Source organism: Ranitomeya imitator, chromosome 1 (genome assembly GCF_032444005.1).
Source record: "Ranitomeya imitator isolate aRanImi1 chromosome 1, aRanImi1.pri, whole genome shotgun sequence".
NCBI lineage: Eukaryota > Metazoa > Chordata > Amphibia > Anura > Dendrobatidae > Ranitomeya > Ranitomeya imitator.
The window spans coordinates 701,877,668-701,893,029 of record NC_091282.1 but is presented as its reverse complement, the minus strand read 5'-3'; the positions used below and the strand labels follow the sequence as shown (position 1 = coordinate 701,893,029).

Here is a 15,362-nt window from a genome sequence, read left to right as displayed (position 1 = left end):
GTGCTCTGCACCGTCCATTGTGCCCCATAGCTGTGCCCCATATACAGTGCTCTGCACCGTTCATTGTGCCCCATAGCTGTGCCCCATATACAGTGCTCTGCACCGTTCATTGTGCCCCATAGCTGTGCCCCATATACAGTGCTCTGCACCGTTCATTGTGCCCCATAGCTGTGCCCCATATACAGTGCTCGGCACCGTTCATTGTGCCCCATAGCTGTGCCCCATATACAGTGCTCTGCACCGTTCATTTTGTCCCATAGCTGTGCCCCATACTGTGCTCTGCACCGTTCATTGTGCCCCATAGCTGTGCCCCATATACAGTGCTCTGCACCGTTCATTGTGCCCCATATACAGTGCTCTGCACCATTCATTGTGCCCCATAGCTGTGCCCCATATACAGTGCTCTGCACCGTTCATTGTGCCCCATAGCTGTGCCCCATATACAGTGCTCGGCACCGTTCATTGTGCCCCATAGCTGTGCCCCATATAGTGCTCTGCACCGTTCATATTTCCCCATAGATGCTCCACATAAATCTGTGCCGCTGCTGCGGCAATAAAAAAAAAAAAAAAAACACATACTCACCTCTCTTGCTTGCAGCTCCCGGCGTCCGGTCCCGGCGCCTCCATCTTCCCGGCGTCTCTGCTCTGACTGATCAGGCAGAGGGCGCCGCGCACACTATATGCGTCATCGCGCCCTCTGACCTGAACAGTCAGAGCGCAGAGACGCCGGGAAGATGGAGGCGCCGGGAAGATGGAGCGACGCCCGGCGGCTGGAACGCGGACAGGTGAATATTACATACTTACCTGGTCCTAGCGATCCTGACGCTCCCTCTGCCTGGTCTTCGGTGCCGCAGCCTCTTTCTCTATCAGCGGTCACCGGCACAGCTGATTAGAGAAATGAATACGCGGCTCCACCCCTATGGGAGGTGGAGCCGCCTATTCATTTTTTTAATGAGCGGTCCCACGTGACCGCTGAAGAGGGGAAGACGCTGCAGCACAGAAGACCGTGGGACGGCAGGGAGCGCCAGGATCGCTGGGACTAGGTAAGTATGCCTCAGCGCCCTCACCCCCTCACCCGCCGACCCTGCCACCCACCTTGACTCGAGTATAAGCCGAGAGGGGTACTTTCAGCTCAAAAATTTGGGCTGAAAATCTCGGCTTATACTCGAGTATATACGGTAAATGGATTAGTCTGCAGGCGTCACATTGCGCTTGCCGAGCCCCTAATGTACCTAAACTGTAGAAACCCCCCACAATTGACCCCATATTGGAAACTAGACCCCCCCAAGGAACTTATCTAGATGTGTTGTGAGAACTTTGAACCCCCAAGTGTTTCACTACAGTTTATAACGCAGAGCCGTGAAAATAAAAAAAATTATTTTTCCACAAAAATTATTTTTTAGCCCCTAGTTTTGTATTTTCTCAAGGGTAACAGGATAAATTGGACCCCAAAAGTTGTTGTCCAGTGTGTCCTGAGTACGCTGATACCCCATATGTGGGGGGAACCACCATTTGAGCACATGGCAGAGCTCAGAAGGGAAGGAGCACTGTTTTACTTTTTCAACGCATAATTGGCTGGAATTGAGATCGGACGCCATGTTGCGTTTGGAGAGCCCCTGATGTGCCTAAACAGTGGAAACCCCCCAATTATAACTGAAACCCTAATCCAAACACACCCCTAACCCTAATCCCAACGGTAACCCTAACCACACCTCTAACCCTGACACACCCCTTACCCTAATCCCAACCCTATTCCCAACCGTAAATGTAATCTAAACCCTAACCCTAACTTTAGCCCCAACCCTAACTGTAGTCTTAACCCTAGCCCCAACCCTAGTCTAGTGGGAAAATGGAAATAAATACATTTTTTTAATTTTTCCCTAACTAAGGGGGTGATGAAGGGGGGTTTGATTTACTTTTATAGGGTTTTTTTTAGCGGATTTTTATGATTGGCAGCCATCACACACTGAAAGACGCTTTTTATTGCAAAAAATATTTTTTGCGTTACCACATTTTGAAAGCTATAATTTTTCCATATTTTGGTCCACAGAGTCATGCGAGGTCTTGTTTTTTATGGGACAAGTTGACCTTTTTATTGGTAACATTCTCGGGCACGTGACCTTTTTTGATCGCTTTTTATTCCGATTTTTGTGAGGCAGAATGACCAAAAACCAGCTATTCATGAATTTCTTTTGGGGGAGGCGTTTATACCGTTCCGCGTTTGGTAAAATGGATAAAGCAGTTTTATTCTTCGGGTCAGTACGATTACAGCGTTACCTCAGTTATATCATTTTTTTATGTTTTGGCGCTTTTATACGATAAAAACTTATTTTATAGAAAAAATAATTATTTTTGCGTCGCTTTATTCTGAGGACTATAACATTATTATTTTTTCGCTGATGATGCTGTACGGCGGCTCGTTTTTTCTGGGACAAGATGGCGTTTTCAGCGGTACCATGGTTATTTATTTCCGTCTTTTTGATCGCGTGTTATCCCACTTTTTGTTTGGCGGTATGATAATAAAGCGTTGTTTTTTGCCTCGTGGTTTTTTTTTTTTTACGGTGTTCACTGAAGGGGTTAACTAGTGGGAGTTTTATAGGTCGGGTCGTTACGGACGCGGCAATTCTAAATATGTGTACTTTTATTGCTTTTTTTATTTAGATAAAGAAATATCGGAACAATATAGGAACTATAGGAAATATAGGAACAATATTTTTTTTTTAGGAATTTAGGAATTTTTTTAAAATTTTTTTACACATGTGAATATTTTTTTTTACACTATAACATTGCCCCAGGGAGGGGCATAATGTTATAGTGTACGATCGCTGATCTGACACTTTGCTGTACACTGTGTCAGATCAGCGATCTGACGTGCACTCCTGGAGGCTTCCCGGCACCTGCTCTGAGCAGGCGCTGTGAAGCCACCTCCCTGCAGGACCTGAAAGAGTAGGTAAGAGACCCTCGGAGCAAGGCGATCACATCGCGTTGCTCCGGGGGTCTCAGGGAAGCCCGCAGGGAGCCCCTTCCCTGCGCGATGCTTCCCTATACCGCCGGAACACTGCGATCATGTTTGATCGCAGTGTTCCGGGGGTTAATGCGTCGGGGGCAGTCCGTGACCGCTCCTGGCACATAGTGCCGGATGTCAGCTGCGATAGTCAGCTGACACTCGACCGCGCTCCCCCCGTGAGCGCGGCCGATCGCTATGACATACTATCCCGTCGAGGGTCAGAAAGGCCCAGGTCACTTCGACGGGATAGTACGTCTAAGGTCAGAGAGGGGTTAAGGATGGCTTGTTTCACCTGCAAGGAGAGCTCCTTTGCCGCATGTTTACTTCATATCAAAACCTTCCAAATGCAAGCACCACACCTCAAATCAACTCCAGGCCTTTTATCTGCTTAATTGAGAATGACATAACGAAGGAATTGCCCACACCTGTCCATGAAATAGCCTTGGAGTCAATTGTCCAATTACTTTTGGTCCCTTTAAAAACAGGGTGGCACATGTTAAGGAGCTGAAACTCCTAAACCCTTCATCCAATTTTAATGTGGATACCCTCAAATGAAAGCTGAAAGTCTGAACTTCAACTGCATCTGAATTGTTTTGTTTAAAATTCATTGTGGTAATGTCTATAACCAAAATTTGAAAAATGTTGTCTCTGTCCAAATAAATATGGACCTAACTGTATGATATCAGTACGCATCATCCTTTAAATGTAAATAAAAAGCAGAGATCTTAAGGCTGGAAACAAAGAATATTGGTAATATGCAGACTTAATTTAATACCACTAAGCTCTGTTTACATAATCCGAAACGCTCCTTTAAGAATTATGTTAATGGCGCAAGTCATTTAATTTTGGGCATAGGACATTTAATTTCCACGGAGCTTAGCACCATACGTTTCATTAACTTTACTAGTACACATAGAAAAAGCTCAAATTTGATAGTACAAGTGATGAAAATGTAAGAAGTGACATAAAACTGGAAAGAAATATTAGCCCTGCAGCACAAATGGATATTACTGTGCTGTATAAGATTATCCTGTGCACAAAGCCAAAGTAATAAATTATGCGAGGTGTGATATAAACCTCTGGTGGCTTCCTGGAAAATCTGGCTGCACATATCAGTGACGGAACACGGAATATTCTGAAAGTAACCGAAGTGGAGGAGATCAGTGACCAACAAACGATTCAATGTGAAGCTTCATCCGTCCAGCTCAGCTTTATATTGTTCTAATACATCTAGAAGTCAACTTTAATCGTCATGAAAATTACCAAATTGCTTTGTGTCTTCAGCTTCTTTAAAAGAATCTGTCAAAAGGTTTTTCCCACCCAATCTCAGAGAAGAATGTAGAGACAGAGACCCTGATTCCAATGATGTGTCACTTACTGGGCTGTGTGCTGCAATTTTGAGAAACAATGCTTTATCAGCAGGACATTATCACTGGAGGACTAGTAAACCTGTTGCCATGTGGTCCTTCATATTCATGAGCTCTGTATTAACTTCGCCCCACCATTGATTGGCAGCTTTATGCCTATGCACAGTGTACACAGAAAACTGCCAATCAGTGGTGTAGGCGTGGTTATACAGGGCTCAGCATTCATAGCACAGCTAGATATGCAGCAGATAAAACAAGGACTTTATCAAAACTGCAGCAAGCAGCTCAGTAAGTGATACAATGCTGGAATAGGGGCCTCTGCCCCTACATCATGTTGCTCTAAGATGGGGTAGCAAAAACCTGTTGATAGATTACCTTTAAAGAGGCTTTCTAGGAATAACTTTTCCCACCCCATCGGCTTCCACGGCACAAAAATAATAAACTCAGGTGGTACTTGCCTTCCCTGAAGCAGCTTCGTCCTTTGTTGACAGGCTGCAGAGGTGATGTCAAGTCTACAGCACACATGACTGTTGTAGCTAATCACTGGATTTAGTGGCTCGTACCATTTATGTCGGCAAACCCCAGTGATTGCCGACAGCAATCACATGCTCTGTAGTTGTGACATCATCACTGAAGCCTGTCAACAAAGATCAGGGCAGTGGTGATGACACACATTGGACCTGGGAAGGGAGAGTTTATTATTGTACAGGTGCTTCTCACAAAATTAGAATATCATCAAAAAGTTAATTTATTTCAGTTCTTCAATACAAAACGTGAAACTCACATATCATATAGAGTCATTGCAGACAGATTGATCTATTTCAAGTGTTTATTTCTGTTAATGTTGAGGATTGTGGCTTACAACCAATGAAAACCCAACAGTCATTATCTCAGTAAATTAGAATACTTGAAAAATGATTTTAAAATCTGAAATGTTGGCCTACTGAAATGTATGTTCAGTAAATGCACTCAATACTTGGTTAGGGCTCCTTTTGCATCAATTATTGCATGAATTACTGCATCAGCATGGCGTGGCATGTAGGCGATCAGTCTGTGGCACTGCTGAGGTGTTATGGAAGCCCAGGTTGCTTTGATAGCAGCCTTCAGCTCGTCTGCATTGTTGGGTCTGGAGTCTCATCTTCCTCTTGATAATACCCCATAGATTCTCTATGGGGTTAAGGTCAGGTGAATTTGCTGGCCAATCAGGCACAGTGATACTGTTTGTAAACCTGGTATTGGTACTTTTGGCAGTGTGGACAGGTGCCAAGTCCTGCTGGAGAATGAAATTGCCATCTCAAAAAAGCTTGTCGGCAGAGGGAAGCATGAAGTGCTCTAAAATTTCCTGGTAGATGGTTGAAATTACTTTGGTCTTGATAAAACACAGTGGACCTACACCAGCAGATAACATGGCTCCCCAAACCATCACTGATTGTGGAAACTTCACACTAGACCTCAAGCAGCTTGGATTGTGACCTCTCCACTCTTCCTCCAGACTCTGGGACCTTGATTTCCAAATGAAATACAAAATTTACTCTCATCCGAAAAGAAGACTTTGGACCACTGAGTAACAGTCCAGTTCTTTTTCTCCTTGGCCCAAATAAAAGACGCTTCTGGCGTTGTCTATTGGTCATGAGTGGCTGGACACAAGGAATGCGACACTTGTAGCCCATGTCCTGGACACGTCTGTGTGTGGTGGCTCTTGAAGCAATGACTCCATCTGCAGTCCACTCCTTGTGAATCTCTCCCAAATTTTTGAATGGCCTTTTCTTAACAATCCTTTCAAGGCTGCGGTTATCCTGGTTGCTTGTGCACCTTTTTCTACCACACTTTTTCCTTCCACTCAACTTTCCAATAATATGCTTGGATACAGCACTCTGTGAACAGCTAGCTTCTTTAGCAATGACCTTTTGTGGCTTACCCTCCTCGTGGAGTTTGCCAATGACTGCCTTCTTGACATCTGTCAAGTCAGCAGTCTTCCCCATGATTGTGGAGCCTACTGAAACAGACTAGGGGACCTTTATAAGCGCTTAGGAAGACTTTGCAGGTGTTTTTGTTAATTATTCTAATTTACTGAGATAATGACTTGTGGGTTTTCATTGGCTGTAAGCCATAATCATCAACATTAACAGAAATAAACACTTGAAATAGATCACTCTGTTTGTAATGACTCTATATAATATATGAGTTTCACTTTCTGTACTGAAGAACTGAAATAAATTCACTTTTTGATGATATTCTAATTTTGTGAGACGCACTTGTATATCGCTGGAGGAGCAGATGGGGAGATAGAAGTTATTCCTTTTTGAAATTTGCAAAGGTGCTGTATTTTAGGAGGACCTTCTATTTAATATTGCCTGGATGCACATGTTGGCCTAATAAAATGAGGTAAATTCTGTTTGTTGGATTCTAAAGGTTGGGTCACTGAGCAGCGGCTTCACTTTTTCCGGTTAAATGTCTGCTACGGTTATATACTGCAGATTTTCCAAATCTAAAATCTGGACAGAGTGGCTCTGCAGCACAACCACCCTGTGAACAAACATTGATATTTACAAAGTACAAAATCTATCATCATTAAACTAGGCCAGCAAAGTTAATATACGGAATATTACTTATTTTTCAGTTTGCTCTCCCTCTGACCAGTCCGGATACAAATCTCTGGACAGCATACTGCGGTTGACTAATCTATTGTTAGTTTTGTATATTAAAGGAAATCAGTCAGCAGGCTTTGCTGTGTAATCTGAGAGCAGCATAAGGTAGGGGCTTAGACCCTGACTCTAGTGATATATAACTTACTGAGCTTCTTGCCACAGTTTTGCTACAATCCCTGTTTTCTCTGCTGCAGATTTACCAGTTATTTGAGTTCTTAGCTGTGTGCACACCCCTAATTGTCAGCTTTCTGCCTATGCACAGTGCAGACAGAAAGCTGCTAATCAGTGGTGGGGCAGGGTTACACAGAGCAGCAGGCATGAGATACCTAGTCCTGGTGTGTTAATTGAAACAGCAACACCACAGCCCAGTAAGTGACACATCACTGGAATCAGGGTCTCAGCCCCTACATTATGCTGTTCTTAGATTATATAGCAAAAAAGTGCTCACAAGTTCCCTTTAAGAGCGTGATTGGCATTTGGGTCTTAATAAACCCTGTATTTATTAGTGAAAAATGATGCCCCTTCATTGTGTGTCAATGGGGGCTGCGTTAGTTTTCCTACTGTCAGTGGTATCATTGTGCTTTTGAGCGTCCCCCTCTCTGCAGACTATCCTTCCCACTGAATCTAATCTTCCTAGTGTAAACCACAATTAAGGAGCAGGTTACAATGTAAGCACACCGAAACGTGTTTATAATCCATCACGCGGGTGGCACTCCAGCAATCTGAATAGACCTGCGAGGCATTTCTTGGAAAACTACTAGCAATAATTAATTCATTTAATGGACCTTGAAAAACGGATTCTGTGTCAATAATTTCTTGGAACTAAAAGCTGCTGACTGATTTTGACAGGTCAGAATGGCAATTTATGAAAAAATCTTTACAATTTTGACCGACAGCTAATGATTTTATACAATGTCTCAAGATGCTGAAGCTCGGGAGGCACTTCTCCAGTCAGTGGTCATACCGCCCAGTTGTACGTTTCCCCAGCTACTGCGTCTAATGCCAGCTTTGGTGAAAAGGAGCTGTATAAGATGAGAAGAAAAGAGAGCCTCCCTTCGTCTGACACATCTAATGGGAACAGCGCCTCTGCTGGCCAAGGGATTATTCTGGTATTGCAGCTCGGTCTTATTCAAATTATTATTAGCTTTTTTACTATTCTCACTTTTTTTTTAAGAGGGAACTTGTATAAACTATGTATTGTCAGCTACTCTTAGGCCAAATTCAGTATATATGTTTGTTTGTTTTTGTTTTTTTACACATGGATCCCTTGTATAGCGGTATGTTGGTTTTGCAAGCCTGCGAGAAAAACACGCAGTACGGATGCCATACGGATTACATACGGAGGATGCCATGCGCAAAAAACGGTGACACACCCTGCCTACGGAGGAGATACGGACCACTATTTTGTGGACTTTTCAGCGTATTACAGCCGTAATATGACTTCTTTGGGTGTTTGCACAGGTTGACCATTTGCAACAGCAGCAAAAATTAGAGTGCTGGCAGGAAAAACGCTGCATAAAATTTGTGTGTTTTTTTCCTATGCATTTTGTATGGGTGAAAAACGCTGAAAAAATTGACGTGCTGCATATTTAAAAAAAAAAAAAAAAAAAACTTTGATCTTTAAAATTTGCAAGGAAAAAATTAGATTTCCGAAATATCATCTACTTTGCTACTACTGGAAAATGCTGCTTTTTTCTGGGGCAAAAATTATTTTAATAAAGTTCTTTCACGACTTTATTCCGTATTGGGGACCGACGAGGATCACTGAGATTATTAGCGGAAACCCCCAGCTATTTTAGAGACCCATGAATGTTTTTTTCTACGATAAGCCAGCTGTTATTATGAGTATATTAGGATTTTATCCTCTAAGACAAAACAGAAACGAGAACTGGCAATCTAAATCGGGCTCATATACAGTAGTTCCACCTAGGACAGGCATTCACCTATCTGCTCCAATTCTGTACAGAATATTCCATCATTGAAATAGACGTCTTTCCTGGCAAAGTAATCCGGACAGCATAGAAAGTAACTACACAGCGTCTGAAAGCCACGCACCACATTATCTCATTGATGTAATTTGTTGTGCAGTAAAATGGTTACAGCATAGATGAATAGGAAAAGATCCGCAGAAATTAATTGGATTAACAGAAAATGATGCCAAAGAAAGCGGAAATAAACGAAATGAGCTAAGGTGTAGATGACCGAAAAATGGTGAGAGCGGGAATACACAGGAGAGGAAGATGGGATAGCTTTGATCGAGGTAACATAAAAAGATAGGGAAAGATAAAAGAACAGAAAATTGGTTATTGGTTTATTTTTTTTAGGTGGGGGTGGTAGTAACTTGCTCACACCTGATATTCCGCGTTTCATCCATTTCGGTTCACCAAGTGCAATGAAGAAACTTTCTTGCCTTTCGTATTCCTCCTCATCTATTATTTTTACCCTTATCGTTTTCCTGTTGGGACATAAGAGAAAGAATGGTATGTATAGGAATAGTATCAGAGCTTTCTACCTTGTTTGACACCCATTTAAAGATGCTAGAAAATGCTTTGACAACCTGTGGCCCTTCAGCCTCGGTTGGGTTAGGTGCCGAGAGCCATAGATTCCCAAACTCTGCATCTATAGATTGTTGGCTACGGAACAAGCCAAGAGCCAAACATTTCCATGTATTTCATCTTTCTGCTTGACATAGATGGACTAGAACCTTGTCATATGAACCTGTTATAGCAAACTGTAACGCAATATTTCCATCCAAACGATGGAAAAGTCAACGTTTTGATGATCTTGAAAAAGAAAAAACCACAAGAAATTGCTAAATTCGTTGTAACAGCATAAGAAAAATGGCACAAACTGATAGAGAAGGCAATAATAGGCCTCATTCCCATATCTGAATGGGCATTGTTGCCAAAAGCAACCATCAGATACCAGCTTTGGATTCCATAGGCCGTAGACTCAGAGTTTATGTTTTTTTAGGAGGTTCGGGATGTTAGTCGGTCAGAAATAAGAGCAATATTCAAGAATCTAATAACTATACCATGTAGGCCAATATGGTGGGTCCATATGATGGCTGCAAGGCCCAACCACATAGGAGCCTAAAGCATTCATCAGCAGTCCATTGGGTTGGTGACATATGCTACATCAAAGGAGGGTGAAGCTGGGAAACCTACTTATCTCTAGTCAAACAGGTCCTGTGTGACTCCATTCAAACCAAAATCAGTAAAGATCTCAAGTGTGGGAGATGCTGTTAGGCTGTATGCACATGTTCAGGATTTTTGCGTTTTTTTCGTGGCTTTTCGCTATAAAAACGCGATAAAACCGCAAAAAAAAAAATCGCATACATTAAGGGAAGTAAGTGGATCATGTGCGGTTGGTACCCAGGGTGGAGGAGAGGAGACTCTTCTCCAGGCCCTGGGAACCATATGATTGTTAAAAAAAAAAAATCATGATATTCTCATCTTCTGGCATCCCCAGCAATCTTCCCGCTCCTCACGATGCTTCCATTTGCAATAATGCCTTGCGGCAATGACCTGTGATGATGTAGCGGTCTCGTGTGATGCTACATCATCACAGGTTATTCTCGCAATGCATTACTGGGAACGGGAGCATCGCGAGGAGCGGGAAGGCTCCGGGGGCCACCGGAAGGTGAAAATATCACGATTTATTATTTTTTAAATTATTTTTAACATTATATCTTTTTACTATTGATGCTGCATAGGCAGCATCAATAGTAAAAAGTTGGTCACACTTGTCAAACACTATGTTTGACAAGTGTGACCAACCTGTCAATCAGTTTTCCAAGCGATGCTTGGACGTCTACACATAGCCTTAGGCCGGCGTCACACTAGCGAGTTTTACGGAAGTATGAGCGCAGAAAATACGTCCAGAAAATACGCATTGCACATGATTCTCTATGGCCCAGCTCCTATCTGGCGTATTTTACGGAACCGTATTATACAGTCTTGTACGGCCGTAGAAAATCGCTGCATGCGGCGTTTGTCACCGTATTGCACAAAAAAAACGCCAATGAAAGTCTATGGGGGTGAGAAAAATACGGATTACACACGGACCAGCAGTGTGTGACTTGTGAGAAATACGCAGCGGTGTTCTCTAGAAAAGCCGGCAATTCAGTGCAGTGTACAGTAAAATCACACTGACAGAATAGAATAGAATAGGTAGAATAAATGTGTACATATGGAATATATATATACACACAGTTATATGAAAAAGTTTGGGCACCCCTATTAATCTTTTTCAGTTTCATATATCTAATAACTGTTGGACACAGTAATGTTTCTGCCTTGAAATGAGGTTTATTGTACTAACAGAAAATGTGCAATCTGCATTCAAACAAAATTTGACAGGTGCATAAGTATGGGCACCCCACCAGAAAAGTGACATTAATATTTAGTAGATCCTCCTTTTGCAAAAATAACAGCCTCTAGTCGCTTCCTGTAGCTTTTAATGAGTTCCTGGATCCTGGATGAAGGTATTTTTGACTATTCCTCTTTACAAAACAATTCCAGTTCAGTTAAGTTTGATGGTCGCTGAGCATGGACAGCCCTCTTCAAATGATCCCACAGATGTTCAATGATATTCAGGTCTGGGGACTGGGATGGCCATTTCAGAACAGTGTAATTGTTCCTCTGCATGAATGCCTGAGTAGATTTGGAGCGGTGTTTTGGATCATTGTCTTGCTGAAAGATCTATCCCCTGCGTAACTTCAACTTTGTCACTGATTCATGAACATTATTGTCAAGAATCTGCTGATACTGAGAGGAATCCATGCGTCCTTCAACTTTAACAAGATTCCCGATGCCGGCATTGGCCACACAGCCCCAAAGCATGATGGAACCTCCACCAAATATTACTGTGGGTAGCAAGTGTTTTTCTTGGAATGCTGTGTTTTTTGGCCACCATGCATAACGCCTTTTTGTATGACCAAACAACTCAATCTTGGTTTCATCAGTCCACAGGACCTTCTTCCAAAAAGAAATTGACTTCTCCAAATGTGCTTTTGCATACCTCAGCCGACTCTGTTTGTTGCGTGCTTGCAGAAACGGCTTCTTTCACATCACTCTCCCATACAGCTTCTCCTTGTGCAAAGTGCGTTGTATAGTTGACCGATGCACAGTGACACCATCTGCAGCAAGTTGATGCTGCAGCTCTCTGGAGGTGGTCTGAGGATTGTCCTTGACTGATCTCACTATTCTTCTTCTCTGCCTTTCTGATGTTTTTCTTGGCCTGCCACTCCTGGCCTTAACAAGAACTGTACCTGTGTTCTTCCATTTCCTTACTATGTTCCTCACAGTGGAAATTGACAGGTTAAATCTCTGAGACAGCTTTTTGTATCCTTCCCCTGAACAACTACGGTATGTTGAATAATCTTTGTTTTCAGTTCATTAGACAGTTGTTTTGAGGAGCCCATGATGCCACTCTTCAGAGGAGATTCAAACAGGAGAACAATTTGCAAGTGGCCACTTTAAGTAGCTTTTCTCATGATTGCATACACCTGGCTATGAAGTTCAAAGCTCAATGAGGTTAGAAAACAAAAAAAAGTGCTTTAGTAAGTCAGTAAAAAGTAGGTAGGAGTATTTAAGGCTGTGTGCACACGTTGCTGTTTTTTCGTTTGTTTTTTTTTGTGGTTTATCCCGATAAAAACGCTATAAAACCGCAAAAAACCCTGCATACAATAAGCATCCCATCATTTAGAATGAATTCCGCATGTTTTGTGCACATGATGCGTTTTTTCCCGCAAAAAAAAACCGCATCGCGGTAAAAAACGCAGCATGTTCATTAATTTTGCGCTTTTTTTGCGGATTTCCCACTACAAAATGCATTGGGAAATGTGCGGAAAAAAACGCATCAAAAACACGGCAAAAACGCATGCAGATTTCTTGCGGATTTCTTGCAGAAAATTTCAGGTTTTTCTCAGGAATTTTCTGTGAGAAATCCTGAACGTGTGCACATAGCCTTAAACAAGAAAATGATAAGGGTGACCATACTTATGCACCTGTCAAATTTTGTTTGAATGCAGATTGCACATTTTCTGTTAGTAATGTTTCTGCCTTGAAATGAGGTTTATTGTACTGTGTCCAACAGTTATTACTAGATATATATTAAACTGAAACATCTGTTGCAAAAAAACTATTTTTATAAAACATTAAGCTTAAGATTAATAGGGGTGCCCAAACTTTTTCATATAACTGTATGTATATATGTGTCAGTGAGACACATATATATATATATATATATATATATATATATATATATATCTAATATATAATTGCCTAGAATACTACTTCCTGCAATTTGTGCCAACTTCCGTGGCTTTGTCCGGAGCTAATGTCCGGAGCTAATGTCCGGAGATAAGTGACGTCAACAGTGTCCAGTGTCTGATTGGTTGCCGCCTGCTGCGAGCGACCAATCAGAAACGTGCCGTACTGTGACACACTCCGCCCGCCATTTTGGTGTGATTTTTGAATTTTTACCTCACAGCAAGTTTCTACTGCGTGGAGGCGGGCCCAGTGACGTTGCTCTTCAAGCTCCTGCCGAATTTCGTCAAAAAAATGATAATACCATTTACCAAAACTATATATATTTAGTTGTGAAGTGGTTCAGTGACATTTTCACACCAATTTTGAACTTTTGTTTGGTGTTTTCTCCATATACTGCCTATTATTTTTGTTCTTTCTTACTATTATTTATTAATTGTATTATTCTTACATTTGAATAAATAAAGTATATATAGATTCTAGACTCCCGATTCTTTAGAATCGGGCTGCCATCTAGTATATATATATATATATATATATATATATATCTTTAATTCAGCGCTAGATAGCTGAAAAGCTGGTAATTCAATTGCCGGCTTTTCCTATCTCCTTCACAAACCTGGGTGTAAAATGATTTAACCCCTTCAGATGGATTTACAGCATGGGACAAGACTGAACGACGGAAGGTATGGAATATTGTTTTTTTTTTTAACTTTGTTTCAGGTGACAAGGGTCTTCAGGTGGATTAAGAGTATAATAAAATATTAAAACACCATGTGTCTTTATTTCATTAAAATACTTTTTAATAATGTGTGTGTGTTTTATTAACCATTTCGTACTATTGGATTAATAATGGATAGGTGTCATAATTGACGCCTCTCCATTATTAACCTGGCTTAATGTCACCTTACAATAGCAAGGTGACATTAACCCTTCATTACCCCATATCCCACCGCTACACAGGAGTGGGAAGAGAGTGGCCAAGTGCCAGAATAGGCGCATCTTCCAGATGTGCCTTTTCTGGGGTGGCTGGGGGCAGATGTTTTTAGCCAGGGGGGGGCAATAACCATGGACCCTCTCCAGGCTATTAATATCTGCCCTCAGTCACTGGCTTTCCCACTCTGGCGGAGAAAATTGCGCGGGAGCCCACGCCAATTTTTTCCGGGATTTAACCCTTTAATTTAATAGCTAGAGACCCCAAATTTTACACAGAGACACTTGTTACATTAGTAAAGAGGAATATGTAATAAAAAAAGGGATATGAGATGGTTTACTGTATGTAAACCATGTCTCATATCCTGTCGGGTTTGTGAAGGAGATAGGAAAAGCCGGCAATTGAATTACCGGCTTTTCTGCTATCTAGCGCTGTATGAAATATAAATATATATATACATATGTGTCTCACTGATATATATATATATATATATATGGAATATATATATATATGTATATATAGACTGTATGTAAGTTTTTAATAATTTTTGAGCTGATGGATCCATGATATGTCCATTTTGCAAGCCTGCGAGAAAAAAAATCGCCGTACGGAAGCCATAGGGATGACACACGGATAAATTTGTGCGTAAAAATTGCATCCTCGCATTGAATACGGAACAGTGTTTTGGGACAATTACTGCGTATTACGGCCGTAAAAAACGGACCTTATTTTCATACGCTGAGTGTGACGCCGGCCTTAGAGTTCATGCACGTGATGAATTTGATGCTGATTTTTCTCTGCGTATCCACAGCATATCTGCAGAGTTTCTGCCTTAAAATCCGTGTGCATTGCATGTGGATTTTGTTGAAAATTTCACCCCATGCATTGCAATAGTCAAAATCGCAATGAATTCTACACGAAAAAAGTTGACAGGCTGCTTATTTGAAAAATCCATACAACAGGTCAATTCACGTGTCAAAATTTTCAGCATCATGTAGATAATATTTGTAAAATCTCATTAACTTGGTTGGTTCTGTACTACGTGCTGGATTGTCTGCATGGAAAATCTGCAATGTGTGCATTTAAAGGGAACCTGTCACCCCGAAAATCGCGGGTGAGGTAAGCCCACCGGCA

General features: G+C 41.7%; 1 protein-coding gene across 3 annotated transcripts in view; it reads right to left on the bottom strand.

Moving 5' to 3' along the window:
* Positions 1 to 15,362, bottom strand: part of SLC8A3 (solute carrier family 8 member A3) — a 470,913-nt gene that overhangs the window by 85,557 nt on the left and 369,994 nt on the right. For all 3 annotated transcript variants that reach the window (XM_069731638.1, XM_069731629.1, XM_069731646.1), the window contains one exon: positions 9,374 to 9,477. In XM_069731638.1, the coding sequence (XP_069587739.1) occupies positions 9,374 to 9,477 (104 nt within the window). The remainder of the gene's footprint in view (positions 1 to 9,373; positions 9,478 to 15,362) is intronic.